This window comes from Rhipicephalus microplus, chromosome 1 (genome assembly GCF_043290135.1).
Source record: "Rhipicephalus microplus isolate Deutch F79 chromosome 1, USDA_Rmic, whole genome shotgun sequence".
Lineage (NCBI taxonomy): Eukaryota > Metazoa > Arthropoda > Arachnida > Ixodida > Ixodidae > Rhipicephalus > Rhipicephalus microplus.
In genome coordinates this window covers 159,585,578-159,612,650 of record NC_134700.1, presented here as the reverse complement: position 1 = coordinate 159,612,650, position 27,073 = coordinate 159,585,578, and the positions used below count along the sequence as shown (strand labels likewise).

General features: G+C 46.8%; 1 protein-coding gene across 1 annotated transcript in view; it reads right to left on the bottom strand.

Moving 5' to 3' along the window:
* Nucleotides 1-368: 368 nt before the first annotated feature.
* Nucleotides 369-27,073, bottom strand: part of LOC142801744 (patched domain-containing protein 3-like) — a 132,485-nt gene continuing 105,780 nt past the window's right edge. The window contains exons 2-5 of the mRNA XM_075887556.1: nucleotides 10,064-10,396; nucleotides 9,266-9,471; nucleotides 6,104-6,441; nucleotides 369-3,987 (exon numbers count right to left, since the gene is read on the bottom strand). Coding sequence (XP_075743671.1) covers nucleotides 2,838-3,987; nucleotides 6,104-6,441; nucleotides 9,266-9,471; nucleotides 10,064-10,396 — 2,027 coding nt within the window. The 3' untranslated portion in view covers nucleotides 369-2,837. The remainder of the gene's footprint in view (nucleotides 3,988-6,103; nucleotides 6,442-9,265; nucleotides 9,472-10,063; nucleotides 10,397-27,073) is intronic.

The window sequence follows — 27,073 nt, the reverse complement described above, 5'->3', positions numbered from 1 at the left end:
CACGAATACACACACCGACGTTGTTGCATCTTCGATGCTGCACACGCTCGCCGATTCATGGCACAAATGGAGTCCAGAGACAACAAGGCATTGACTGAAGTGTGGGCCTTTTGGCTACTTCTTTGTTTAGTGGGATGAAGAACTGATAGTCGGGTTCACAAGATGTAAACAATTACGTGAGGGGACGCTTATTTCTGTGTGCCCCCTCCCGCTCCGCCTACCATTTTCTTTGTTATTTTTAGTAACCATGAAACAGCAGACCGTGGGGTTTGCGTCTGTTTCCTTCGGGCCTATAAGTTGCTATAAACACTAGCTCCAGTCAAGTGGGTTCCGAGGAGCGTTAAGCGTCTTCGAGGCTGAGACAAGTGTTTTTTTTTCAAAACAACGTGAACTTTATTCGTTATTCGCACTTATTGTATGTACAACAGTTGAATACTATCGCATCCTGATGCACTATCATACACTCAATACCAATAAAACAAAAAAACTGATACGGCATCATAAAAACAAGACAAAGAAACAGCACGTGCTAGGCCAACCAGGAATGCCTGGTCACTGCGCCCTCTGTGGTAATGCCGGAACAGCTGAAAACATTGTTTCTGTTTTATGACCGAATAATCTATTGCAAATGTAGGGACAACCGCAGTGTTTGTGTTCTTCTTTTCTTTTTATGCATCCCTACGGCTGTCTAATACTTGTGCTGCACCTGCATTTTTTTTGTCATCACACAAGTGCTTCTTCAATAGCGCAACAAGCCTGAACTCGAAGTGTTAATCGTGTTGTTGTTGTGGCCTAGCAGCCTAAAAAGTGTGTGAATGTTTACGTGAGTTTTTTTTTTAGGAATACGCTTTCGGCCTATCGTTCAAGCAAATCGGCAATGATTCTGTAAAGGCATGTGTTCAAGAGATACGGGTTCAAGAGATTCCTGATAGAGAGTTTCAGGTCACGGTACCCGAATGTTGCCCGGCCGTGGTGGTCTAGTGGCTAAGGTACTCGGCTGCTGACCCGCAGGTTGCGGGATTGAATCCCAGTGGCGGTGGCTGCATTTTACGATGGAAGCTAAAATGCTGTAGGCCCGTGGGCTCAGATTTAGGCTCAAGTTAAACAATCCCAGGTAGTCAAAATTTCCGGAGCCCTCTACTCAGGCATCTTTCATAATCATATGGTGTTTTTGGGACGTTAAACCCCACATATCAATCAATCAATTACCCAAACGTTAGGGACGCAAGCTCCACTGCAGGCCAGGCGCATTTATTTTGTGCACTCTTTTCCTTCGTTCACACGCCCAGCAGTTTTCAGCCCCATACTATTCGGTTTAGAATAGTTCAAAAGCTTTCTGATCAGTATTTGCACTGTACAACAATCAGCTATGCATAAAAATGCACTGTTCAAAGCACAAATACTTGCTTGAGATGTTTGTGGCTTTCAAAAACAGTTCCCCAAACACGTACACTATCATACTTTTGTCAAGAAAGATGCAGCACGTCTGGGGTAGACTAATCGACAGGAGCATTAAGACACAGTTCACATGTCTGCAGGCCACGACTCTCGGAATGGTGGCTGTCTTGTAAGTTCCCTAATACTCTATAAAAAAGTCTTAAATTGTCGGCTGCTGACCGAAAGGCCGACGCAAATGAGTACATCTAAGACATTGGAGTTGAGAAGACGACACTGATTTTTCATTGCCCCTTTTTGGGGGGCTTTCCGCACACGTTCGTCGAGAGGCAAAAGGCAAGGTTTCGCTGTTTAATTCCAAAGACGCCTAGTTTTTCAAGGTCAGATTCATAAATGGACAGCCAAAGGCAGTGTGTATAACCAAGTAACTAAGTTTTTTGCACCAAACTACAGGTAGGTACCTTACACCTTGCCTCAATTTCATGATGCACTGGGGCATTTCTACAAGACAAATAATGTTGCAAATATACAAGCTGTGTGACACGGTGTTTTCTTCTGTGTTCTGCTGTGCTATTGAAGTATTTTGCCACGACTGTTAAACAGTTGGCAAGACCTGTTGTGTCAGCCTGTGCGCAGAACAAGCATGGACGCAACCAATAGGCTTCATCAGTCATGAAATCGCAAGCTTCTCACAATATGTGAACATAGCGAAAAAAAAGAATTTGTTGACACAATACACAATATTAACTTCACGGTCCCTTATATGTTCACAATTAAATTTACACTGCTCTCACAAACACATGGTAGCATAAAAAAACGTAACATACATTCGCTAAACGCGCAGGTTGCGAAAGGATCGTCTCAAAACAAAGCACTAAATAAGACTAAAAATACGTGAGGCACTTATTGCGGAGTGTTTTTTACAGACATTATTGAAACACAAATTTGAAGCAAACATTTCCCATTCATCATCGTGCTCAAAAAACCGGGCACTCGGAATACCTTGTCTAAGCAGGCTTAAAATGCGTGTTGCAGGTATAACAACACAGCGTCTGTACAATTCTTGAGCATGTCTCATGAGAACTTCTTTTTATCTGGAGGTGTGTTCAATATCCAATACAATATTTGATATACATCTGCGAAGCTCACTTTTGCTTCTGAAGAACGTGCAAAGATGATTTGTCAAAGCGGTTCCATCTGTACCATACAAGTCGTCGTCATCGTCACCGTACACACACCCTATTCGTCCGAGGGCGAAAATGACAAGTAAAAAACAACAAAATGCACTTTGGTTTATGTACAACACAAGCAGCCCGTATCGCACAGTGCACAGGACTAGACTTCCCATCTTTCGTCGCCGTTCGTCGGCCCAGTGCTGGGGCGGGTGAGGCGCTGGAGGCTGGGTAGGAGGCTTGGGAGACGAGTTAACAGCAGTCGGCCGATCAGGACGGTACGCTGTACTGTTTAGAGAGCCGCGGTGCGGACTTCATATCGTTCGAGCTGTGTCTCCTGTGCAGGCACCGATCGGCCGGCGGCACCTTCACGGGCCAGTTGTAGGGCGGCGCTATCCTGCCGGGCACAGTGTCGTGCTCTTCGTCTTCATCCGGCTGGAAACCCGGGTTCACCTGGTCGCCACCGCTTCTGCTATCCTGGAAGGTCGAATAGTTGACGATGTTGGTGAGCAGGTTCTTGCTGCTTTCGCTGCTGGGCATCTCCTTTTCTTGGTTTAGCTCACCACTCAGCTTGCGCTTGACGTCCTTGCTGTTGGAAGACGGCATGCTCAGAGACCCGTACGAGTCACCCGAAGTGACGATCACCGGCGGCGTCTTGCAGCCGTTCGATGACGGGTGTGGCGGTACGAAGAACGGGTGCGTCACGATGGCCTTCTTTTGTTTCTTACAGAGTGAGTGCGACATGGACAGCAGTACCGGTAGGAGCAGGATTCCGTGCAGCGCACCAAAGAGGATGACGAGAAACACAGTCTTGAAGAAGGTCAGGAAGATGTAGGATGGCGCGAACGCCAAGATGATGATGCCGAGAATGGTGGACACGCTACCCTGAAATATGGGCATTCCCAGGGAGTGGAGGGCACACTTCATTTTCTCGTTGGGCGTTGGACCGTCCGACGATAGATACGCGTACGATATGTGAGCCGAGTAGTCCACAGAGAACCCGATGCACATTATGAGATTGATCATGGAGATGGAGTCGAGGTTCACGTTCCACAAGGTCATGTAGCCGATGACGCCGATCTCGATGGAGCAGATGGAGAAGGCCACCCACAGAGCACACGAAACGCTCGGGATAAAGATCAGGGCGATGATCATCATGACGGCGGCAGCAACGCCGATGGACTGAATGGATGTCTCGCGCACCAGGATGAACTGGTCGAAGAAGACGAACAGCGTGTGGAACACGGTGATGTGGTGATCCGGGTAGCTGTCGGCGATGCGCCTCAGGTCGAGCACCATGTCTTTCTCCATGTTGGCGTCTGAAATGTTGGTCGTCTGGATGATGCAGCGGGAGGCTACGATGGATGTGTAGTTGTCGTTGAACTTGATGTCCTTCTTGAATGTCGAAAACGGCTCGAATCTGCGCAACACATGAAAATAGAAGAGTTGAAATGATAAAATTACTTGGCGTTCTGTCAGAGGTTCATTGTATTAAGCAATACAAATATGAGGCTAACGATTGGTCAAGCATGCTCAGTTTAATGGTGCATTTTTTTTCAATGGACAATTTACATAAACATCAGAGTTTAATATTAAAGTCGAGCACGTCGTCCATACCGAGATCGCTCTACACTCTACGTAATATTGTAAGAGAATCGCTCGGCAGTTGGTTCAGATTGATTCCTATAGTATCATCTGGCTAAAATTTTGAATTTTCCAACTGAACTATCTAGGCATTTTATGAGGCTCGCCGCAAGGCTTTTGTAGGTATACATTGGTAAGGTAAAAATTTAGGAATGTTCTTTATTTTCTTAAAGCACATTGGCAACTGCACAATTGTAATCAGCATACTTTATATGTGCGAGAAAAAATAGTATTGCGAGATTGGATTGGATTGGATAAACTTTTATTTAGTATTGCGAGAGCAATTATATATACAATCTCGGCTGGCTTTTGCCGCCGCTGCCGCCGTCATTCGCGTATATGTATATGTATGTATATATATACGAGGAAGGATGCGCTAGCCTCCTCTTTCTGTAAACCGAACATCAGCTTTCTGGCCGGGGTCATCTGCTCGCGCGCTTATCTAGTGAGCGAACAAGGGGGAGGGAGGGGGGGTGCCTATGGTTGCCGCGCTATCGCGGCAACGATCAGCGCGCGGCCTGCGTCTTCACAGCAGGCGGGAGTTTCTACGGGCTGCGATCGGTACACGAAAAAAACGGTGCCAGAAGTGTACCTGGAGCGGCCGTGTTCTCTTACACCAGTGTTTTGTAGAGTTACGTGTCATCAGATCTAAATGAATTGACTGCCAACCTCACTTCGTATGTAATTTGTCGCTATGACCGCGCCGCAGAAAACTTGGTTACGTATAGCAGCGTATGTTTACTTTGATTATTATTGCTCCTAAAATCCTAGCCTTGCTTCATAAAACATTCGAATATGTTGCTATCGCATACATTGCTTCGCCCTTTTGGCGAAAGTGTGACTTTCCTAACTGTCTCAACATTTTAACTTTCCTGTGCTGACATCAGATTGCAAAAGTAAGAAACTAACAAATTTATGCGTAATTTGCATATAAGAAGAGGTCAGTGTACTGAAGACATATCTTTCACGTTTGCGGTACTTGCTTCTATACTACAATTTCGATTCATTACAAAGTGCACTATTGCAGCTAACGTAGATTCACACACCCCTTCAGAAATAACGGGCACTTCCACGAATTTCGCAACCCAATTTGATTTAGTTTTCGTCAGGCCATGAGTGACCACAAGATAACATGTAGCTTCGCACTAAATTTCTTTATTCACTTCTACCACTGCAACATTTTACCAGCAACATGACAAAAGCATGCTTGCAACTATCGCAAAATCGCAAGCACAAAAAATGCTGTTTTTTTACTGTTAAACATCTTCCTAGCTCTTTTTTTTAAATTTTACTCAGTAAGAGCAATTGTTCAAAAGGATTATTCATTTATTAGACACGAATTATTGAATCTACTGAAACATTAAGCCGAGAAGAGCGTATAACATCATTATTTGCTATTTTTAACTGTAGTGAAGTAATTACGACAAAATTGAAATGAAGTAATATGTGCCTTCCTCTTATGCTACTTTTATGTGCCCAATCGCGTAACCCTCTGCAAAGAAGCATGTAGGCGCCTTTATATACGCCGACTGAATTTTCTGTACTTCATTGAAGAGCTTTCTCTCTCTTCCTCTCCCTCAAATAAGTGTACAATGCTCTACGAATTGAGCTGCGACTGCAGGCATTCTTCAGTACGTTTTGTTAATAATGACAAGTTCTGGTGTTTCGCGTCCCGAAACCACACCATGACTACGGCACACGCCGTCTGAAATGACCCCTGCAATGTCGATCATCTCATGTTTGTTAACGTGCGCTGAGATAGCACAGTACAGGGGCCTCTCTTCGTCCACTTTGTTGTGTGTTAGGCACTATAGAAAGCACTGGCAAACGTCAAGTGTCAACTGGGCGGTGCATTCGCGTGTGCATTGTAGTGGTGTCGACAAATCGCTCACCTTAGCATGAACCTAAGCCCTTGTATGTAGTCGTGGGGATCGGTGAGGTCGAACTGGCCGAAGTAACCCTTGAAAGGACCATCCAGCGTCTGGCGACGGTACTCGCGGAACCAGCACTCGGTCAGGTCCGAGTTCTGCACGAAGCTGCTGTTCTCGAAGTTCCCGACGATCTCCTCTAATTTGTCGTACACTTCGGGATCCCAGTAGTCAAGAGTCTTGTTCATCACCACGTGTATCCGCAGCGGGAATCGCCTGAAGTACTTGTCGTCCATGTTGAAGAAATCGCGGGCGTACGAAGTATCCATGGCCAGCTTGTAGCGCTCCAGCCCTTCTTTGACCTGCCGTTCGGGAGAAAGATAACGATGTTTAAGACGGGAGCCAAGAGAATGTGCTCCACGGTCGTACGCAATGAAAGTCTGTGTCGAATTCCCTCTGCCTTATCAATACATTTCAATCAAGACGTAACTTGTTCTCTCTATGGTTTTTGTTCTTTTTAGTCAAGTGGTTGCAAGTGACGCCAAACAAGATCTAGCTGCTTGAATTGCATTATTCTCACCGTTCACTCACGTCAAACGTGTCACATATCTTATAGCGATCTCTTGAGCATGAACTAGACCGCTTACAATGAAACAGACTATGTCAACGGCATGGTTTTTTTTTTAATGAAGAATGACATGCCATTTTAAGTGGTCATTATAGAATGCATATGAGGTCGATAGCGGCGCCTCTTCATTTATTTTCCAATTGATGTTTCTAAGAATGTGCTAATAGTGCTCAAGTTTAGAAAGGTGCACTCTCATTAATACACCCCCACGGGCGACAAATCATTCACTGCATCGACAGTGCCGTAGTTACATGTCTAGAGCCAGAAGGCTCGGGCATGCATAGACTGACAGAGAAGTCACGTAACAAGAAAATCGATGTCAGTAATATTATTTCATCAATACTAGACCGTCAGCGGAAGATTGAAAACGATAGTAAAGCCTAAAGCGTACACACTGTTTGGCTACGCGGCTGTCTGCGCTAACATGCAGGCCAAAGGACTTTCGTTGTGATGGCCGAGACTCCTTATTAAACCTCGATATGATTGGTGACCAGACAATGTATTAACGAAGCAAGTCTTTTGCTCCGCCACTATTTCAGACGCATGAGTAGCCCAGAACACAGAGTGTTCCGTTTTATTTACTGTCCGAGCTATGTTTTTCTTTTTACAAACGCACAAATTTTGAAAAGTCACGCTACACTGTCACGTATGTTTATTTTCTTGTCTATTATTTATATCATCTTCACCGCTTTAACTACTAATATTCTAGTGCGTAACGGGCAGCCTATGTCAATTCGCACTTGCGCACTCAGTTCAGCGTCGCTTCATAGCTTGTGCGTAACCACTAATTAGTGCATTTAGTAGATAGAAATATTTGGCGCTCTTTTTAAAAGCTAGCCAAAGAGAAAAGGTCTTAGAGACAAACAATAACAATAATAATTGTTGGCGTTTAACACCTAAACAAGAACCGCGATATTATTTTGGGAGACGCCGTAGTGGAGAGCTCCGAAACTTTCGATCACCAGCCCCGCCGCGGTGGTCTAGTGGCTAAGGTACTCGGCCACTGACCCGCAGATCGCGGGTTCAAATCCCGGCTGCGGCGGCTGCATTTCCAATGGAGGTGGAAATGTTGTAGGCCCGTGTGCTCAGATTTGGGTGCACGTTAAAGAACCCAAGGTGGTGGAAATTTCCGGAGCCCTCCACTACGGCGTCTCTCATAATCGTATGGTGGTTTTGGGACGTTAAAGCCCACAAATCAATCAATCAATCAATTAACTTTCGACCACCAGGGGTTCTTTAACGTCTACGAGCCACAAGCATTTTCGCCTTTATCAGAAATGTGGCCGCCGAGACCGGGATTCGGTCCGACGACCTTCGGGTGAACAGTGGAGATCCACAACCACTGTGGTGGGTCCGTGACAACAAACGCGTGATGCACATCCACATTTCTAGCATCTCTAGCCTGCCCATTCACAGCAGGCATTTCGATGAAATAAAGCCTTAGACACTAACTAAATCATATGCCCGTACTATTTCAACTAGTTTTCTGTAGAAATGCTCAGGCTTATATCACCTCGGCTTCTCCGTTTCTCTAAGTTCTTCAGCGTACGAACAAAGAAGTTGTTACACAAAATATAAAAAACAAGAAAAAGAAACACGTAGGAAGCTAAAAAAAATAGAAGTATCATGATGATTGTACTCTCAACGAGATATAGCAGCGAACTGTGAACAGGTGTAAGGCAAACGAAAGTAGCCCGACATATATCGTGGACCTCGATCGGGCAGGATGTGGTAGGGCTGTATGCGAATTTTGAATATATCTGCACATGAACTGCATACATCACCGCACGTTGTTGTTTTTTTGTTGTTGTTGCTTCCAGACGTTAGTGTTTAATATGTGATTCGACAGCACTGTCACTAGGCCTTTCCACGCATGTGATTACACGCTTACATATTGGCATGATTTGAGTGTATTCTGCTCGTAGTGTGAACGAAGGTTACAAAAGTTTAAAAAAAATATTTGAGTTGCTATTTCATTACGGCAACTATCGCTGGTGTTGAATATCTATGTAGTGACAAAGCGACGTATACAAACCTATCCACCTCTGTTTTCAGATGTGCATATAGTATATGCGCTTTATTATTACTGATCAGTTCCTTCGCTTTTTTATGCATTCGGTGTTAAATTACTTAGTTTACTTTTGTTGTTATTTTATGGGTGTAGTAGCCTACTTAAACAATAATGAACGCCTAAGAAATGGAAGCTCCCAAAAAGTAAAGTATAATTTCTTTTTTTTTCATTGGCTTGTTTGTTTTCTTCTTTCCTGTTACTGACACTGGTAAAAAAAAAGTGGAACCCACGCAGACTCTCTCAAGAAATGTACCTCGCGCTTTAAACTCGCTCGGACTTACTCACCAAACTTTTACCCACCCGGACTCTCTAGACTAAAGACCCATGGCTTGATCTGAGTCAGTCCAAGTAAGTCGACTCACGACCTACTATAGTCACCAATCTTGAACACTGAAAGCGCTCGCAAGGAGGATGTTTCATCAACTACAATACCTAACTCAGGGACGGGTACTATTGCGTCTGTAGACATTCTAGCAAGTGAACTCACTTGCGTGCAACCCCAGAGTCCAATGGCGAGATACACCAGGAAAACGAGGATGACCAGTATCTTGATGGGAAACAGGCTGAGCAGTCCGCCCCAGGTGTCGCGGAAGAAGGTCATCATGATGTGCTCCCGGTTGTCCAGCGGGTTGTCCGGGTCATTCGGGTTGAGGCCGCCAGTGCAAAGAGCCCGGAACAACCACGAGCGCCCACCTGCGAACGCGGTAACACAAGAGGATGTTGCTGATGCTGAATTGGGGTCACGCGTCGTTACGCAGGAAGTTGAGGTGGTACACGGGACACAGAACTGCTGAAAAAGGCAGGCGCCCTCGTGTTCTTGCAACACGAACCGTAAAATAAAAATAAATTGACATTGATGACATCACACTGACACAGTAGCATTAACCACGTCAGTGAGAAATCGCAAAAGTATAACATTTGATTTTCTCTCTTATGTATATTTAATGGTTTTTGTTGTTGCCATGTTAACGACAACAGTGTTATAAAATAATTTATGAATTTGGGTGCACTTTAATGCGCCACTCTAGCGTCCCTTTTACTTTTGCTTAGGCCACTACTTCAGTACTCTGGTGCTCGGCAAACCTCAAAGCCTTCACAGAATCGCGAGTTGGACAAGTTGGTGGATGTTCATCGTGGAATATTTTACAGCGCAACGGGTTAGATACGCACGGAGAAGGGTCACAGCGCTGTGTCCCTTCTCTGTTCGTATCTACACCCGTTACGCTGTAAAATATTCCATGATTAACTTCACAGATTGAGATGCAGTTCGCATGTGGTCACTCACTGGCTTGCGACTTAGGCATGGTGGGGAAGCAAAGCAGGCCGTGCAGGTTGCGGCGCTCCGCGTATCCGGACAGCGCCATGCATCCTCCGAAGAAGGTGATCTGGTAGACGTAGGTGAACAGCACGGCCACCGCAGTGTAGATGCAGAAGATGCGCACCGACGGGAACGGCGTGATGGCGCCGATGCAGAACGAGATGAAGTTTGTCAGCGAGGTGATGGTGATGGAGACGGCCGCCTCGCGGTACGTCTCGCCCATGCGCTCCACCACGCTCTTTCGGGGGTTGGTGCGCCGCCAGGCGGCCAGCAGCACGAACGTGTCGTCCATTCCGATACCTGCGCGGAACAAGTGAAAACGATAAGGCTTTGTGCGTGTTTGTGCAATGTAAAACTACGTAGAATGGAGTCAAACGCTTCGGAGTTTCACACGGACTTACAGGCCAGTTGGCGAAGCGCTAAGTGCTGCGTGGTTCGTACACGTCGAAAGACGAAAGCCGACGAACCACAATGACAGAGCTTGGAGACTGAGAAGCACTGGGTATTTCACACGAGCGCCTATTCAGGAACACCGCTCAAATCAACGCTGCGCTTCAACTCTAGCAAATCGGAAGAGGAGGGTGGGGGTGCCACGTGCCAACAGGCAAGAAAAGAGTGCTCCACACTCGCCGTAGTAGCTAGTGGCGGTGCTCTGATGCTCCCACGTTTAAATGCATATGTATACCTTACACTTTGTATGGATGGTTGACCGTCGCCGTAGCTCAGCTGGTAGACAATCGGACGCGCTATTCGAACGTCGCAGGTTCGGTCTCTGCCGACGGTAACTTTTATTTTCATCCACTTTTCCTATTTATTTACATTCACATCAAGATTACTTCTCATAACATCCCCTATATTTTCCTTGGCATCGTTGTCTCTAAAGGGAGTACGACACATGCGACTCTCACGAGTCAAGGATCGAAGAATGCGTCCTCCATGGTACATCAGTGGAAGGTGCTCGGCTGCTGATGCAAAGGTCGCTGGTTTGACCCCGGCCGCGGGACTGACATTTCGGTTGAGGCGATACGGCAGAGGCTCGTGTATTGTGCCATGTTAGTGCACGTTATAGAGCACCAGATGGTCAAAATATCTAGAGGCTTCGACTGCGGTGTCTCTTGTAATCATATGTTTGTTTTGGGACGCAAAACCCCAGGTAATATTTTTTTATTAATGTTCTCAGATTGTAAGAACGGCCTTCTCGCTGATACCATTGCCCGGTGGTGAAGTCCTCAATACAACTACTCCCATTGGCAATAACAACGCGGCGGTGCTAGTATAGTGTTTTCCTCTTCAAGGCACCTGTATTTTCTTTAGAGGAAGCACACGTGGTATACTCTGTATTGTTTGAAACCGCTCATTCATTTCTTGTTTTCTCGATATGTCCAGTGCGGAAAAACAAGACAGCACATGAGCGCTGGCAACGCAGCGCTGCTGCCCACCAAAGCAGGAAAAGAGCAGAATCGAACAATCGCCGCAGCGGAAAGTGCTCCCAAAGAAGCAAAACAACGCGGCTATGCGGGCCAACAGCGTGTGGAATCGATGATGTAAGAGATTTCCAAGGACGGTGCTTCGAGTCGTACGAGCAAAGGAGATGCGCGCCTTTTCATGTGTAAACAATACAGTGCGTATACGTCCGGCTTTTCTTTCATGTATACTAACCATGCAGAGCACGAGGAAAAACGCCTGACAGCAGCCACTCGGCTTTGTGTCTCGCCTTCCGCACGCGACACTCCAACGAACGCGAAAAGATGCATGCGAATTCAGAAAGTACGATTCGAGGAATAAGAATGAACATACGAGAGGCCCCGTAAAAAGGAAAGCTGGGCCAATCAGGACGCGTGGATGCCCACGATAAATGCAACGTCGGTGCACAGACATCACCACGCGCTCGCTGGTTCTGTATCTCGACGGCGAAACACTTGTGCGATCTTCGTATAGCGGGCTCTAAGTGTGGGATGACGATAGTTATTGCGCGAGAACAAAACGACGACACACAGACAAGAAGGACACGAAAGACACGAGCCTTCTTGTCTGTGTGTCGTCGTTTTGTTCTCGCGCAATAACTATCGTCATGCCATACCAACTAGCCCAAGCTGCCACACTTCTAAGTGTGGGGGACGACGAGGGCACTTGTTTCGCACTTTGACTAGAGACGCGAGAAAACGTTGCGAATGACGCGGGGAAGATAATGCTGCCCGGTGCTACGTAAAAAAAAAATCATAAATACTAGCCTCGAGAACGAACACTGGCGGCGTGGCAGTCGGGGCGAACTGACGTCATGGCAAGGACTCGCTGGCTCCACGGCCGACAGTCGCACTTTTCTGAGCCCGCCGTGAGCCCGCTCTTACGTGGTACAATGGTGATAACTGTGCATTGTTGCAATGCAAATATATTAAGGTAGAAGTCATCTGTTTACACTGCTGCGAACGTTAGGTGGGCTGGAGGAAGTTGTGATATTCTGATGGGAAAGCCCCCGTCTGAACGGGAGATTCACTGTGAAAATGGTGGTACATTACAGCAAGGAATTCGTTGTGACTGCTTACGCCGAGAAATCGGTACTAAAATGCTTTACCCTGATGACTCTATCTTCATTACAACTTGGCGTACTCTGGGGTTAGAACACGTGTCACGAATACTCAAAAATAAAATTAAATATTTTCAAATTCACTAAATACAACACAGTTTTCAAGCAGATTATTCCACAAAGTTTTGATTTTTGGTAAAAGAGATGCTAGATGAATCTACCATTAAAAATCTTTAAGTGTGTCCAAAATATTGAACTAAACTAACGTCACTCATGAAACGTTCAGGAAAATGCTGAAATGTCAGTGTACTTGCATTCCATGAATAATAATTCAGAACATCTAGTAACCAGGGATTATGTGCCCGTGCACACGGATTTACATAAACTGCTGGTCCAATCAAACGCCACGTCCCAAACAGTAATGTTCAATTCACGTGGGTGAACTATTCATGACAATCGTTTGCTTTGCAAACGACTGAAAGTCAAAATGAGCTTTGTGAATGATTTCGCTGGCGGTCTCAGTGACGTGGCCCACGTAATAATTAAACGGTCTTTGCCTCGATCCGTCAGTGTGGGGTCTCACACGTCATATCCACACACAAAATAATGAAGTTTGTGTAATCAAATGCAAGTAAAATTTACGAGTGGGCTCTGAAACCGGTACTACGAGTGTAACAGCGACGTTGCGACGAATGTGCATGAAGTTTGCGTAACTAACCTCGACTCGTTTTCGTTTAGTTTTTTTTGTGTGAGGTGAAGCCTCAAAATTACTGCGACGAAAGCGCCAAACTATACACGACTAGTGAGTGAGTACATGTCATAAACAAATAGAACAGCTGTGGTGGCATTCTTGCGCCAAGCGCTTTGGAGATATATACCTTTACAGCCTTGATATCACACGTGTTTTTGCACCGGTGCGTAGATCTTGCGACTTAAGAAAGAAAAAAAAACGCGGCAAGATAAGCTCATTTGTCCGATACTAATAACCGTTTCAGAAGTGAAAACATCATACCTCTGAAAAGAACCGGTCGTGAAGAAACCATCCTATTAATGTAAATATGCTGGCATTTTATGTGTAAAAACCACTACTTGAAATAGGACACGCTGTGGAATAACTCTGTCCAAGCAGAAACATGTTCTTGTTCACTCCCGTTGAGATGCAGCTGCCGCGGTCCAGAATCGAACCGATCATCAAGTTTCGGAGTGCAACAACACAAACCTGATCAAAGTGTGCACGGTGGAGCGCGGTAACCATTGGTGATTTTAATGAACAAAAGCTTCTTGTTGTTTTAGTAGGAGCATTATTGATGCTGTTTTAGTCATTCATCTGAAACTTGAGTCAAGCGAAAAGCGATCGCAAACAGCCGAACAGCGTACGATGCGAGCGCATGTCGTGTTGGCGCGCCGCAGCACGCGTCGAAGCATCCTTGCCGTGACTTCATTCAAGCACCCAGCCAAGCGGCGCGACTCCAACTTCTCGGGGCAAACAAGAGTTCTCCTAACGGGAAAAAGGGCAAACGAAGCTTGCCGTCTGCTTGTCTGAGCTACTACTTTTACTTCTTTTTTTTCGTGCTTTGCACGGTGGTCTTATAGTGGCTAAGGTACTCAGCTGCTGACCAGGATCGCTGTCGCGGGATTTAAACCCGGCTGCGGCGGCTGCATTTTCGATGGAGGCGAAAATTCTGTAGGCCCGTGTGCTCAGATTTGGGTACACGTTAAAGAACCGCAGGTGGTCAAAATTTTCGGAGCCCTCCACTACGGCGTCTCTCATAATCATATGGTGGTTTCTGGACGTTCAACTTCACATACCAATCAATCAATCAATCAATCAATCAATCGTTTCTTGTTTTCCTTGTTTATTTGTTTTCATTGTGTCGGGAGGGCGCATCTATGCGCAGTTCACATCGCTACTAATGATTCTCTTTCTGGCGCTGGAACCTGAAGTCACGCATTCAGGCGGCAATGCAACATGTCGAAGTGAAAGTACAAGTGGCCACTATAAAAGATCAGATGGCTGCATGCGACCACAGATTGCCCACAGGCCCACGATTCAGAGAGCACCAATTAGCGGAAAACGAGGCAGTCAGGATGAGCATGTAACCGAGACACCTCTGACGGCCCTATTTATCAACTGGTTCCAGTGCCGGGTTTTCCGCGTGTGACAACGCTGCCACCGACAATTGCGACTCACGACAAAAAACAGTAGACCGTACGGCGTACGTTCCAATTAGTGTCGCATTCTAAGAAACGTCATCCGTTAGGCGCAGCAACAATCAGTGAACTGTATAGCAGTACCACTTGATATAAATGTTGCACTTTTCTTAAACGGCATCGTGATGATTCAGTGCCATCTACCTGAGGTCCTGCATCTATTTCCTTTTTTTGGCATATGATTCGTGATCTTTTGCACGCTAGCCACTTGTTTACGTTTTTTTTTATTTCATTTCATTGCTAATTCATATCCCCCAACATGGATTAGCAAACCGAAAGCACGCGTCCGGTTGGCCTCCTCGCTTTCCCTCCTCCATCAGTCAGGCCCATTCAGAGTCGTAAACAAGTCACGATCACATAAATTAAATTAGATTTATGTGAATTACTCTTAACACTCACACACTTACAGGGATGGTATACATGAAAACCACGAGTCATGCTGCGATCGTAGATGACCGAAGTTGTTTAGCGTAGCTATCACTGACCAACCTGTGACGGGGCCCGTCGACGTTCTACTCAGTGGACAGAGTCCACCGTGACACATCTATGATGATGTCCATTTTAAGCGACTTTTTCACGCAAAGTTTGCCTACGAAACCGCATATACTCCGACTCAAAGTGCGAGTAGGTTTTACTGCCGGAAACAATGTGAGAAATTCGATATAGGAAAAAACGAAGCTTAGAAAACGTTTTTAATGTGGGCTTCACTTTTACGCAGTAATGCACTGCTTAAAAGAGACTTTTTTTTCAGAGGTAGTATAAGTTGGCTAATGTCAAACTACGAAGGCTCTGGCACCTTACTTCAATAAGACGGAGAAATCCGATAAACGAGTCACATACATCTTCGGTGTAAGAAGTCAGGCAACGCTTTTCAACCTGTGCTGCTCATCAGGAAGCCACGGGTTCGATCTATACTACCAAATTCGCATTTCAATGCAGGCATACATTGTGCCACGGCTAGTGTATACCATGTCATATCCGCGCGCGTTAAATCAACCGAATCCACCCTAAAGCTTCCGCCACGGCGCACCTCATAGTCGGGCTTTTGGCACGGAAAACGTCGAAAATTATCACACGCTCAATGCGTTTGTGAAAATCAAAACTTGGGAAGGCCGCCGCACGCACGCGAGAAAACGTGATAGCAATTGACAATCCGACACGACCATGCATGCGCTGGCGGACGGCCTTCCCGTCAGGCGCACTTGTCCAGCGGCACACGCGTGGAAAAGGGCATTTGTTCACACCGATCGCTTCGGTGCATGTCACGCAAGACCACAAGCGCGGACGACGCATAACAAGTCGCATTTTACTGCTGTCCTGAATCCTTAGCGATTGCGTACTCGTCCCTTAGCCTTGCACATATGCCGAGCGTGGCTACACATCGTCGCATTCGAAGGTAAAAACGCCCGTTCATATCCACTTTTTTTTTCTGATCTTAAGGCCACAAGAGTCAACCTCAGTATACGCGTATTTACGTGAGCGGTTAGTGAGGCGTGTATACGCATGTACGTAAATCACAAGAACGGCGTCGTGCAGCTGCTCACTTAACAACTTAGTCGCACGCTAGCAAGTGCTTTCACGGCCGAACAACGTATAGAATCGCTACCAGCGCGCAAGTTGGCCGCCAGCGGTAAAGTGCGAAGCAAAGGAAAAGAAGAAAGAAAAGAGAGAGAGAGAAAAAACACCATGCGCACTTTTAATCGAATAATTCCATTTAATGGATGAATAACAGACCACAAAGGCCTTGTCGATGCGGGAGGATTAGAATGCGATTGCGCAGACTAAAAAGCGCGCCTTAACTGGCGTACATTTGAAGTTTAGCAAGCGGTATGACAGTCCTGCGGCGTTGTACCACGAGTTGCTTCCAAGGTTTCGACGACTGGACGTTTAAACGCGTCCTTCCATGTCTGCGTGGCATTGCGCGGCTTGGTGGTTGAGTGTGCATTTGACGAAACCGATGCACCCGTAACACGCGAATGACAGCGCTCGCTCACCACAACGAGGCTCTTTGCCAGGGTGCTCGCTGAGAATTCTGCGTGTGCTGTCAGATGTTAGGCAACCTTCTCGAGAAGACGGCCGCTGCAATTTTGTTAAGTGACATTAAAGGGCACCTGCATGCACTCGTGCGCTTTTTGCGGACCTTGAAAAGCGGCAGAGACGCCGATAAGACTATAAAACACATGCTTTAGGGGGTAAACTAGAAATACGAATGTGAAAGGCGCCGTAGTAATGGACTTCGGATTAATTTTTACCTAACGTGGTCATTTCGTGTACACGCGAATACAACAAGGCAAGTGTCCTTGCGCTCCGCCCTCGGCGAAATTCGGTCGTCGTGGCAGGCAGTCCAACACGCACGCTCGAACTAAGCAGCACCACACCTTAATTCGAAGGTTCTGGGTTCGGATGCCGGCGACGAGAATGATGCTACTCTGTCGACTTTAGTGTATTCTACTTTACGTCATGAATACCACACTAAAGCTAATAGAGAACAATTATTGTCCCCAATGTACAAAGTAACAAAAACACCGACCAAGGTGAAATACACAAAAGTTAAAAAGACGTTTCGGCTCCCCAAACAGGAGCCTTGTTCACTGTGAATAAGGCTCCCGCGTGGGGAGCCGAAACGTCTTTTAACCTTTTGTGCATTTCGCCTTGGTCAGCGTTTTTGTTACTTTGCACTATGTTTGTCCCCTACCACACGGGATTCCGTCGGACTCTTGACTATTGTCCCCAATGCTCTCTTATGCCTCATTGTATGTTGCATCCACTTGGTTGTGACCAGAATGGGAACCACACGAATCATAGTGTGAGCAAGCGCCTTAGTTAGCTATGTTAAAGTTAGATCCGCCTTGATATCCCACCAAGGTCAAATTTAATACAGGGGCCAAAGTGATACCGTGGATCATAACGAGCAATGTGTGCCTATGGGACATTGCTCGTGCAGACCACCGTCCGTGTTTGCATGCAAGAAAAGCTGACCAAACTTATTAAGCGGAGCGTGTGGATCGAATGGCCCAGAGCGGCAGAACGAGCCGACGGAGCTGAAATCAAGAAAGCCGACGTAATTTGTATACTTCCAAGTCATCGACTGCTCATGATCGAACGCGTGTAATATTACTGGCCGGGGTTTCACGTTCCAAAACTATAGTCTGATTATAAAGGACTTCATATTGAAATAACCCCGGAAACTTTGACCAGCTGGAGTTTTTTAACGTACTCCTAAGCATATGGGCGTCTCAGGAATTTCGCCTCCACTGAAATGCGCCCGCTGCAGCCGGGTTTCGGTCCCCCGACCTTCGGTTTAGCTTGCAAATGAACACCATAACTGGTGAACCACCTCGGCGTGTGCATGATTAAGCATGGATCGTGAGCGCAGATGCGATCATTCGCATCCGTTGCGCAGAGGACAGCCTCGCTGGGAGAGTGCTGTAGGCATTTAGGAACAACATGCGATCCCTCGGCAGCAAAATGTCGTCTCATAATCACCCGCCCCATTCCTGCATCCTCTTTTTGTGCTTGTTTTTTGTACCTTATTGCAACAAGTGTCGAGAGCTTTCGGCCGGTAGGTGTCCCTTTAAGAAAGCACCGACGCTAAAAACGGCGCATTCGACTCGTTGCGCAAGTGAGGTGCATGTCAGGTGAACGATGGCACGAGCGTGGCACGCAGGCGCCTATGTGCGTGTCGCTGAACACTTTGTCTGCTCGAAGCAAACCAGATTGTTTCCTCACGTTTTTTGGGTTATGATTATCTCTCGTTTTCCGTGTCTCCTTCCCCCCCCCCCACTATTTTTCTTCTGTTTCATTATTTTCCTCTTTACTCCTTCCTTTTGCACGCAGCCCCAGCATTAGGCTCTCATGAACTCCGTGGTCGGCGAAGGAAAGTGCGAGATAAAAAATTTCGACTTCGAGAAACACAAGGGCAACAGAGCATTAAGCTGACTACGCCGTGCACTGCTTCGTTAATGCGCGGGACACCCCGCAGTTAAGGCCTACAAAGAAAGACATGAGAACTGACGGAAACGAGCTGAGTCCACTGCCCCCTTACCAGAAAAAGGGGGCACAATGAACATTTGATCGTAGATGTTGTAGAAGTCTTTTCCAAAGTATTATTGCACCGTGTGCACACACGCGTGCATAGGTTCACTTATGGTTTCCGCTATCCATAAAAAGACGCGCTTTCAAGTACCCGCGTTGTCCTAGATCTTCGATTCTTGATGAGAGAGACATAGTTGGGAGATTCGCGATACATCAGAAATAGTCGTGAAACAAGTGTACTGTATCGACAATAATATAACCACTTCTTTTGATTGCGCTTGTTGTGTCGGTTGATGGGGCTAATAAATGCCGATTTAACTTGAAAGTTACGTACACTTGTGACAGCGAACGCGCGATCACGTGTCGTTTTCTGCGGGCAGAAAAGTGCTCTGGCTCGTAGCTGGCGCATTGCTTGAGTATGTACATTTACGATACATACATTTTTGTAGCACCCTACTGCATGGCGACTGCCGCATTAGCCACGTCACCGCACATACGCACGCACGAGTAAAACACTTTTAACCATCCAGCCGTTTAGTGACTGACAGCACATGTCTTTCTGTCTGAGAACAGGCGACAGCAGGCGAAGGGCGTGTAGCGATATCAGATGGTTCTTCTGTTTAAATACAATCTGCGATATCACGCCGATATCTTGACAGAGCGCATTGCTATACATACGGTGTGCAGTTCCCGTGTGCTTGATGTTAGAAGTGTAAAGAAATTAAGGAAATGTTTTATATTGAATGCCTGTGAATAAGCGCGCCTGGGTGCATGTTTTAAGACTATAGCCCACGAAGCCTTGCGTTTTATGGACAGCACAGGAAATGTAAACAAGCCCACGGTAGAAATAAGTAAAGGATGATGAAGAATTCAGAGAGGAAAAGCAGGGAGAAAAGGAGAAATACGCCTAGAAGGCAGGGTTCATTTCCCGGAAGATGCAGAGATATAGTTTCTTATAGGTGAAATCAGAGGACATAAGCGAAACTGTACTGCGTTTCTGGTCTCGAAGCTTGACAGTGCTCCAAAGGTGTTGCAGGGCTCCTTCAAAGACGCGCTGCCGCTTCCCCTTATCAGCAGCAGTTATTAGCGTCATAGTTTTTCCGAACAGTAAACTGCTATATTTTTCTTCATATGTATACATGCCCATCCTCACTTTTCGCATTGCTTATTTCGCTCAAGGGGTTGTACGCTGTGTGGCTGAAGGCCAGAGAGGTCGCAGTTGAAGTGACCATGAAACGAAGAAGTTTATATCAACCGTATATTTTTATATAATGCGCAATTAGAGGTAAATCTGGCTACGCTGCCATGAGAGTTCACTGACGTTCTCTCCGTCATCTTGCGAGTGTCAAAGACTTAACCAGGTACGTTAGGCATTGTTTCGATCAGGGAGTGGCCCGCAATGCTGCCATGGCTCTACAACCGAGCGTTATCTCAACAAGATACAATTCGTGCCACATCTTTATATAAATTCTACTTCCATATTGAGCCACAGCAATTAAGCAAGCAAGAAACAAAACAGGCTACTGAAACAACGCACTGGGAGCGCGCGCCCCTGACCAGTGTCTTCTGTGGGGCAGCCGCTACTGGACCAGAGCACAAGAGTTCGTTATTGAACAAGGAGCTTATTTTGTTTAAGTACTGTTAAATAGAATTAAAGCTATGTTTTACGCTACGTTTTCGTAACAATATATGCATTTTGACATACGGAGTGGGGTTGGCTGGGCGCGAATCGAGGACACCTTGATCAAGGGGAAACTTCGATAACGTTCACTTACCGGTATTGTCATGCACATATTCGCAGTCAGTTTTGTGCCAGCTAGACCCAGGAAACGAGATCTTCAGCCTAGTTTCCTGGCTATAACCAGCCCCATACGCAGGACATATAGTAAAACTGTGTGCGACAACGCAGCAGCGTGAAAGCTTCAAACCACTCTGCCATGAACACTGGTCAAACGGTCCCATCGTGGTCGTTCGTCTCCAGCGTTAATTCATCGTGACGAAGTAGTTGAGGGTGCACGGACGATTGTTCCGCTTCACCGGCCCGTACAAGTGTACAAGAAGCCCGACCTCGATTAGAAACACGCCGTCATTGCGTCTTCCGTGAGTGGCCATCCTCTATCGTTAGACTCTTTCCGCGCTGTTCCCGTACAATGGATTCTGCGACCGTATCTCTTACATAATTGCCACTGCGTGTTTCCTTCACAACAGAGACGTGTCCCCGCACGAAGAGGTGATTTGCATACGCGTTGAAGGGCTTCCCGTTTTTCAACTCGAGCGATGTTTATCACGCATGTAGATGCCATTCTCGGCGTTTGGCTTCTAGCGGCGAGTCATTGTTCCTTTTTTTGGGGTGTCACCTTGCTGTCTTTTTTCTCATTTCCTGTACTCGACGTTGTGATCCGTTAGCTTCGATTGAACGCCCATGCCATCGGTGAAACTACTATAGTAAAATTCACCGGAATACAGACTTCTGGCTGTTTTTGTTGTTGCGCGATTCTTTTGTCTAGTTGCTAAATTTTTATATCTAGCTTCCACCAACAGGGCATGGTCAACGACAAGTAAACGGTGCATGATAATCCCTAGAAGGGTACACAGATTAACAGGGATTAAAATTGGCGATACAAAAAAGAACATACGTGGACCTTGGCCGCAAGCAATGATTTCGTGTACGACTCACTGTAGAAAAACATTTTTTTTCGTGTTTGCTTGGTTATACTGAAATTCCTGGTAGACTCGCATACGGCAATGTATGTTCGCGTGCCCGGACACATTATTTTTTTCCGCATAGAACAAGCACCCCTTCGCACGCATGCGCGTATGCATGCTTACGCGAAAGTGGCGTGGATATCGCTCTGTCTCGCATTCATTTCATAATGACGTAGAAGCCGCAGAGTCCAGGACAGAGTCGAGACAGTACTGAAGAGCGGCCTCCAGATTATGCTTGCTTTCGCTCTGACCTGGAAGTCCATGATCAGTGGTCAATACAGACTTCCACGTCAGAACGACGATGCAACCACCATCGTTCTCTTAGCCATTAACAACTACCTGCAGCCTATTTTATGACCACCTCGATTTACCTTGCCCTGCGCCTACCGCGACTCCATTTCATGACTTCAATTCTCTTAGTTTTATAACCCCTCTGTCTCGATTCTCCAACGTCCAGCCTGCGTTTCCTACCTCATGGTACCAATCTTGCCACTCTTACTGACCATCAATGTCCAACACATTATGCAACTCATGCAGGTCCACCATTTTCTCTTCGTATACTTGCTGTGTTAGTGTCCTCGATTTGTCCCAGAGACAAGTACTTGCCAACGCATTGCGGCGACTGGATGATAGGCCACTTTCTGTGCAATTGATATTACAGCACCGTCCACATCTCTCGACAGCCTACAGGCAGTGAAAGCCCTCGTGTTTTTAGGGTGACGGGTTTGTGTGAACGCCTCTGAGTTGCGGCTGAGTTATACACGCTTCAGGGAAATTACTGTCCCTCTCTCTGTTTCCCTTCTCTTCCCTCTTTTGTCTTTCTCATATTTTTATTCCCCTTCCCTGACCCCCCAGTGTAAGGTAGCCAACTGGATGTCTTTCTGGTTAGCCTCCCGTCCATTTGTGTTTGCTTCTTTCTTCGTATGAACTATGTTATCGGCTACCCACGTTTGTTATTTGTCTCACACTGACGTGCTCATATCTCCTTATATTTCATTTTTCCTTCCAACGTACCCTCTGCGTTACCCATTATTTCTCGTTTAATTGCTATCTTCCCATCTTTGGTAATATACGACAGTACTCGTAAGATGCAATATTTGTGCACTTGCCACTTAGGGGGCAGCGTTTAGTTTTGTATATGGCCTTTAATAAAGGACGATTCATTTTTACTTTCTTTTTATGGGTGCAATTCTTCTTGCGGGAAAACGGAACAACAGAAAGAAACGTGGTCGCTGAACAACTAGCGAAAATTCCTGCGCACTTCTTTTTTCGGTATTTCCACGCCAGCCGCACAATTTCGCTCCTCGCGTGCGACATGTGCGTGCTTCTACACGTGGATCACGCGTGTGCCACACAAATTCCACGAATTCGTGCTTCCCGACGAGCGACCTCGAATCCGGCGGGACTTCCATCTCGACTGCAGGGCAGTGGCTGCGTGATGTTACGGACACGGACTTGCGCGGTACAGCGACCCCGCCATGCACGGTGTGCTCCTCAACCTGGCTTTCACTAGTCCTTACACTCGAAAAAGCCCGCCAATGGTTACAGTAGGAACCTAAAACATTTCAAGTTGTTTATTCCGGAGGGAAAGGGGATATGAATACCTCTCCCCCACCGCTTGCATACACACGCGCGTACCGTACAGCACAACAAAGAATACCTGTTCCACTTTCCTTCGTTCAAAATGCGCGTTATTAGGGTTTCAAAACCATAGTGATGGTCATAATAATGGTTCCTACCTTCGCCGGTAGCTTCTATTCCCGCTGACGCACAGCTCGGCATTGATTGATATGTGGGGTTTAACGTCCCAAAACCACCATATGATTATGAGAGACGCCGTAGTGGATGGCTCCGGAAATTCCGACCACCTGGAGTTCTTTAACGTGCACCCAAATCTGAGCACACGGGCCTTCAACATTTCCGCCTCCATCGGAAATGAAGCCGCCGCAGCCGGGATTCGATCCCGCGACCTGCGGGTCAGCAGCCGAGTACCTTAGCCACTAGACCACTGCGGCGGGGCACTCTTGTATCTTTGGTTCCCCTGCTACGGATATATGACGTGTTGCTGTAACTTCGCAAATTCTAAAGCATTTATTCTTATATATATACCGCCGCCGACGCGTGCCGGGGCCATTAGGCGACTCGGACGGATTTCCACCGAGTCAAGAGTGAGGCAGGCGTTCTCAATGGACCGTCAATGGCCGGGCCCGTCTAAAGTGCATCGGAGGGCCGCGCTTTGACAGCGACCCGGAAGCGATTTGCACAACTCTCTCTCACCGGCTGCACGCCGTCGCAGGCAAACAAGTAAACAGATAAACAAGTGAAAATAGGGCGACGCGAGCGCCACATGCTGGGTTCGTTAGGGCTGTTCAAACGCGTACAAGCATCGTCGGTGACGCTCTGACCCGTCCAAGCTGCGCGTGTCGTTGACGAAACGGCCACGTGGTAGCTAAAAAAGGAGACACGTTAAATCGTGCGCGAACAAAAACGCGGCGCCGACAAGCGCCTTCGCTTGCAGTTCTGGTGATGTCATGCATATCTGAAAGTCCGTGTGAGATTGCGCACACTTGATCTCGCTGCTCTTCTGCAAGCGCTGCCGTAGAGAAGGGGAATGAGTAACACTCGTTCAAATATTTCCTTCTCTTCTTCGGCGAGACTGTCGCTTCGAAAGCCGGTATGCACACTTTGTCTGCTGCATCAGTAATAACTTACGATATATTCTCGTAAGACCTGCGCCTCGATGCCATTGTATCTCGCCTGCGCAGTCTCGTCAAAGTCGTTACCGAACTGACACCTTCGCGGCATTTCATCTGTTAGGCCATATTTGCTCATAGACGCGCCAAGTTGCGCAGACGTGTACGGCTCGCGTAAATCGAGAGTTACACTCACAGCACCACGTCGCGGGGAGACTCTGTTTTCTGTTCGTGAACGTGTCGTAAGCGCCCCGCTTTGCACAATTCCGTGCAACAGTCGTTTATTTTTGGTTGCGCACGTTATACACCAGACCCACGCAAATCAGCTCCGTAGTTTTTGTTTGTTTGTTTTAGACGCCGAGGAACCGCGTAGTGCTTTGTGGGTGACCCGTAAGAGGCCGCCGGGATTCCCCCCCGTGTGGCTGTAGTCTCACACTGCTTCCTATGTGGGGTGGTGGAAGGATCTCGGTCCCAGGAGCACTTTGGAAAAACCCTTTAGAACTTAGTGACACATTTGTTGTGAAAGTTAAGCGGTGTGGCCGCTTCAACTCAGAGAAGCTCCGTCAATAGTGCACAAAAGCTGTAACAATCGGGACCGCAACAACTGTGCCGGCACCTGCTCTCTTCGTGCTCCTCTTGATCTTGTGCTTTGCTCCCAGAACACGTGTGCCGATTTTCACAAAAGCTGAGAGAAACTCAAAGGAGATGAAAAAAAAAACATCTAGAGGTAAAGCGAAAAATAAATCAAGAAAGGCTGCCGAGCTCCACTCTTCCCTGACAGTCGGCACCCTCCCCCCAAGGTGCAAATCTGCCTTCCTTTATTTCCCTTTAGTTTGCTTCCAAGGTCATCGAGAATTACGTTCGCCGTCTGGCGTTGCGGCAGCTATCATCGTTGTTGCATTAGACGCAACTATTTTATATTACCAGAGCGTATTCATTATGCAGTGGCTTGAGGCTGCGCCCTTTATATATTTTACTTCCATGGCTTGCGCAATTTTTTCCCATATACTTTTTATATTTTTGCCCGCTAGGGGTCATGATACTCGTGGGTAAAATTCTAGAACCTGGTCGAGGAAAGTGTCCACAAGCCTCTAATGTCCCACGGGAATTTAGATAGGAGAGTAGTGCCACTTTCTTAACGGGGGAAAACGCTCTGAACACCTCATACGCAACGTCATCGTGAATAGGCCGCATACCATAGTGGAAAGAAGATCAACGGCAGAGCTTCTGTGGGAGCGGCGACACGAATGAAGTATAACGAAGCGGTGAAGAACACCACTCTTCCCATCGTACCCGCTAATGAGATATCACTGCGTTAGCGTCCGTCTCAAACATTGACGCCGATACGGCGTGCTGTGGCGTCGTGCGCAGTTCTGGTCCTGCCGCGCGAGCACGACTGTGAGACGACAGAAAACAGATTTTACAGTGGATCAAGTTTCTTGCTACTAATAATGATGTGTGTGGTTTCACGTGGCCGAACCGATGGTCTTCAGCTATACATACGCTAATATTTGTACCATACAGTTTTTTTTTTTCTAAGTACACTAAAAGGAACTTCGTCCACGCGAGCTTCAAGGCATGGCGTTTCAGCCAGCACGAGAATCATGGGCAGTGTGCTGGTTTGTGTTAACTTCGTTTATTCGGCTCTGTTTGGCTCCGTGCGTCGTGGTGCAGCTAAGTCGCAAGACGAAGTTCAGCAAATATCCAGCAGTTTCACATCACCGCCGTGACCTTTTTTAGGCTAACTAACCCAAATTTGTTCAAGAAGCTCACAGCGATTAACCATTTTATTCCAAGCGAATGCCAAAGCACAACAACGAACAAAGCCACCAGTGCGTTTTAAGCAGGAAGCACGAAGACTAGGCAAATCCGTGTACGGCACATAATTCACATGGCAGCTGAACGATCGCAGCGCCAGAGTTCCCTCTAGTAAATATTGCATGGAACTCTATGATGGGGCCATATGATTTTATTTAACGTGCAGTGACATTGCACCATCACCTCGATAGAAAGGCGAGAGCCGTGGCCGGGATCTAACCCACGTCTTTTGAGACAGCATTCAAGCCGCGTATATATACAAATAACCGCCACACCGCTACCACAGTCAGCATTCTTACAACCGCAGAACTTCTTGTTGCACCAGTGAAATTTTCGAAAGAAATATTAGAAATAACATTAACGTCGTGTTTCGCCTTTCAAATTGCCGGGATCACTAATCTATTCCAAAAGCATTTCATGTAGCCATATGTGGCCACAATAGTCGGTTGTCTTTGGAGTCTGGGGACACGCGTGGTCCTTTAAGTGCATTCCCGAGAACTGGGCAGTTCAATCCATCTGGCTGCATTGGTGGTGGATCTAATGCAGCAATAGTTCCGCGCGGTACAAAGTTCATGGAAACTCGTTCGCCCTCCAAGCATGACTGCACTTACAACCTCACCACCTTCGTTTTTCTAAGCATCCTATATTGTCATCCTGAAAGTGGATGCCTGGTACACGTACTCGTTAACATGATACAGAGATGCGATCGGGCATCACTGCTACAAGCAGTGAACAACAGTACTGCCTATTGTTAACAACCTGAGAGTTCACCAACCGGCAGATATACGTTTAGTGAGAAACGATTCAGCTTCCTATTTCCTTCTCTTTACTGTGTCTAATAAGTTAGAAGGCTGTAACTGTCGTCCTCTGTATAGCAAATTATTAATCAGTCCCAGTAACTATGTTCCATTTTTTTCTGCCGCTCCACTGAGGCGCATTTATTTTCCTTGCCGCTACGTGCAGTATTCAACGCTGCCCTGAGGCTACCAA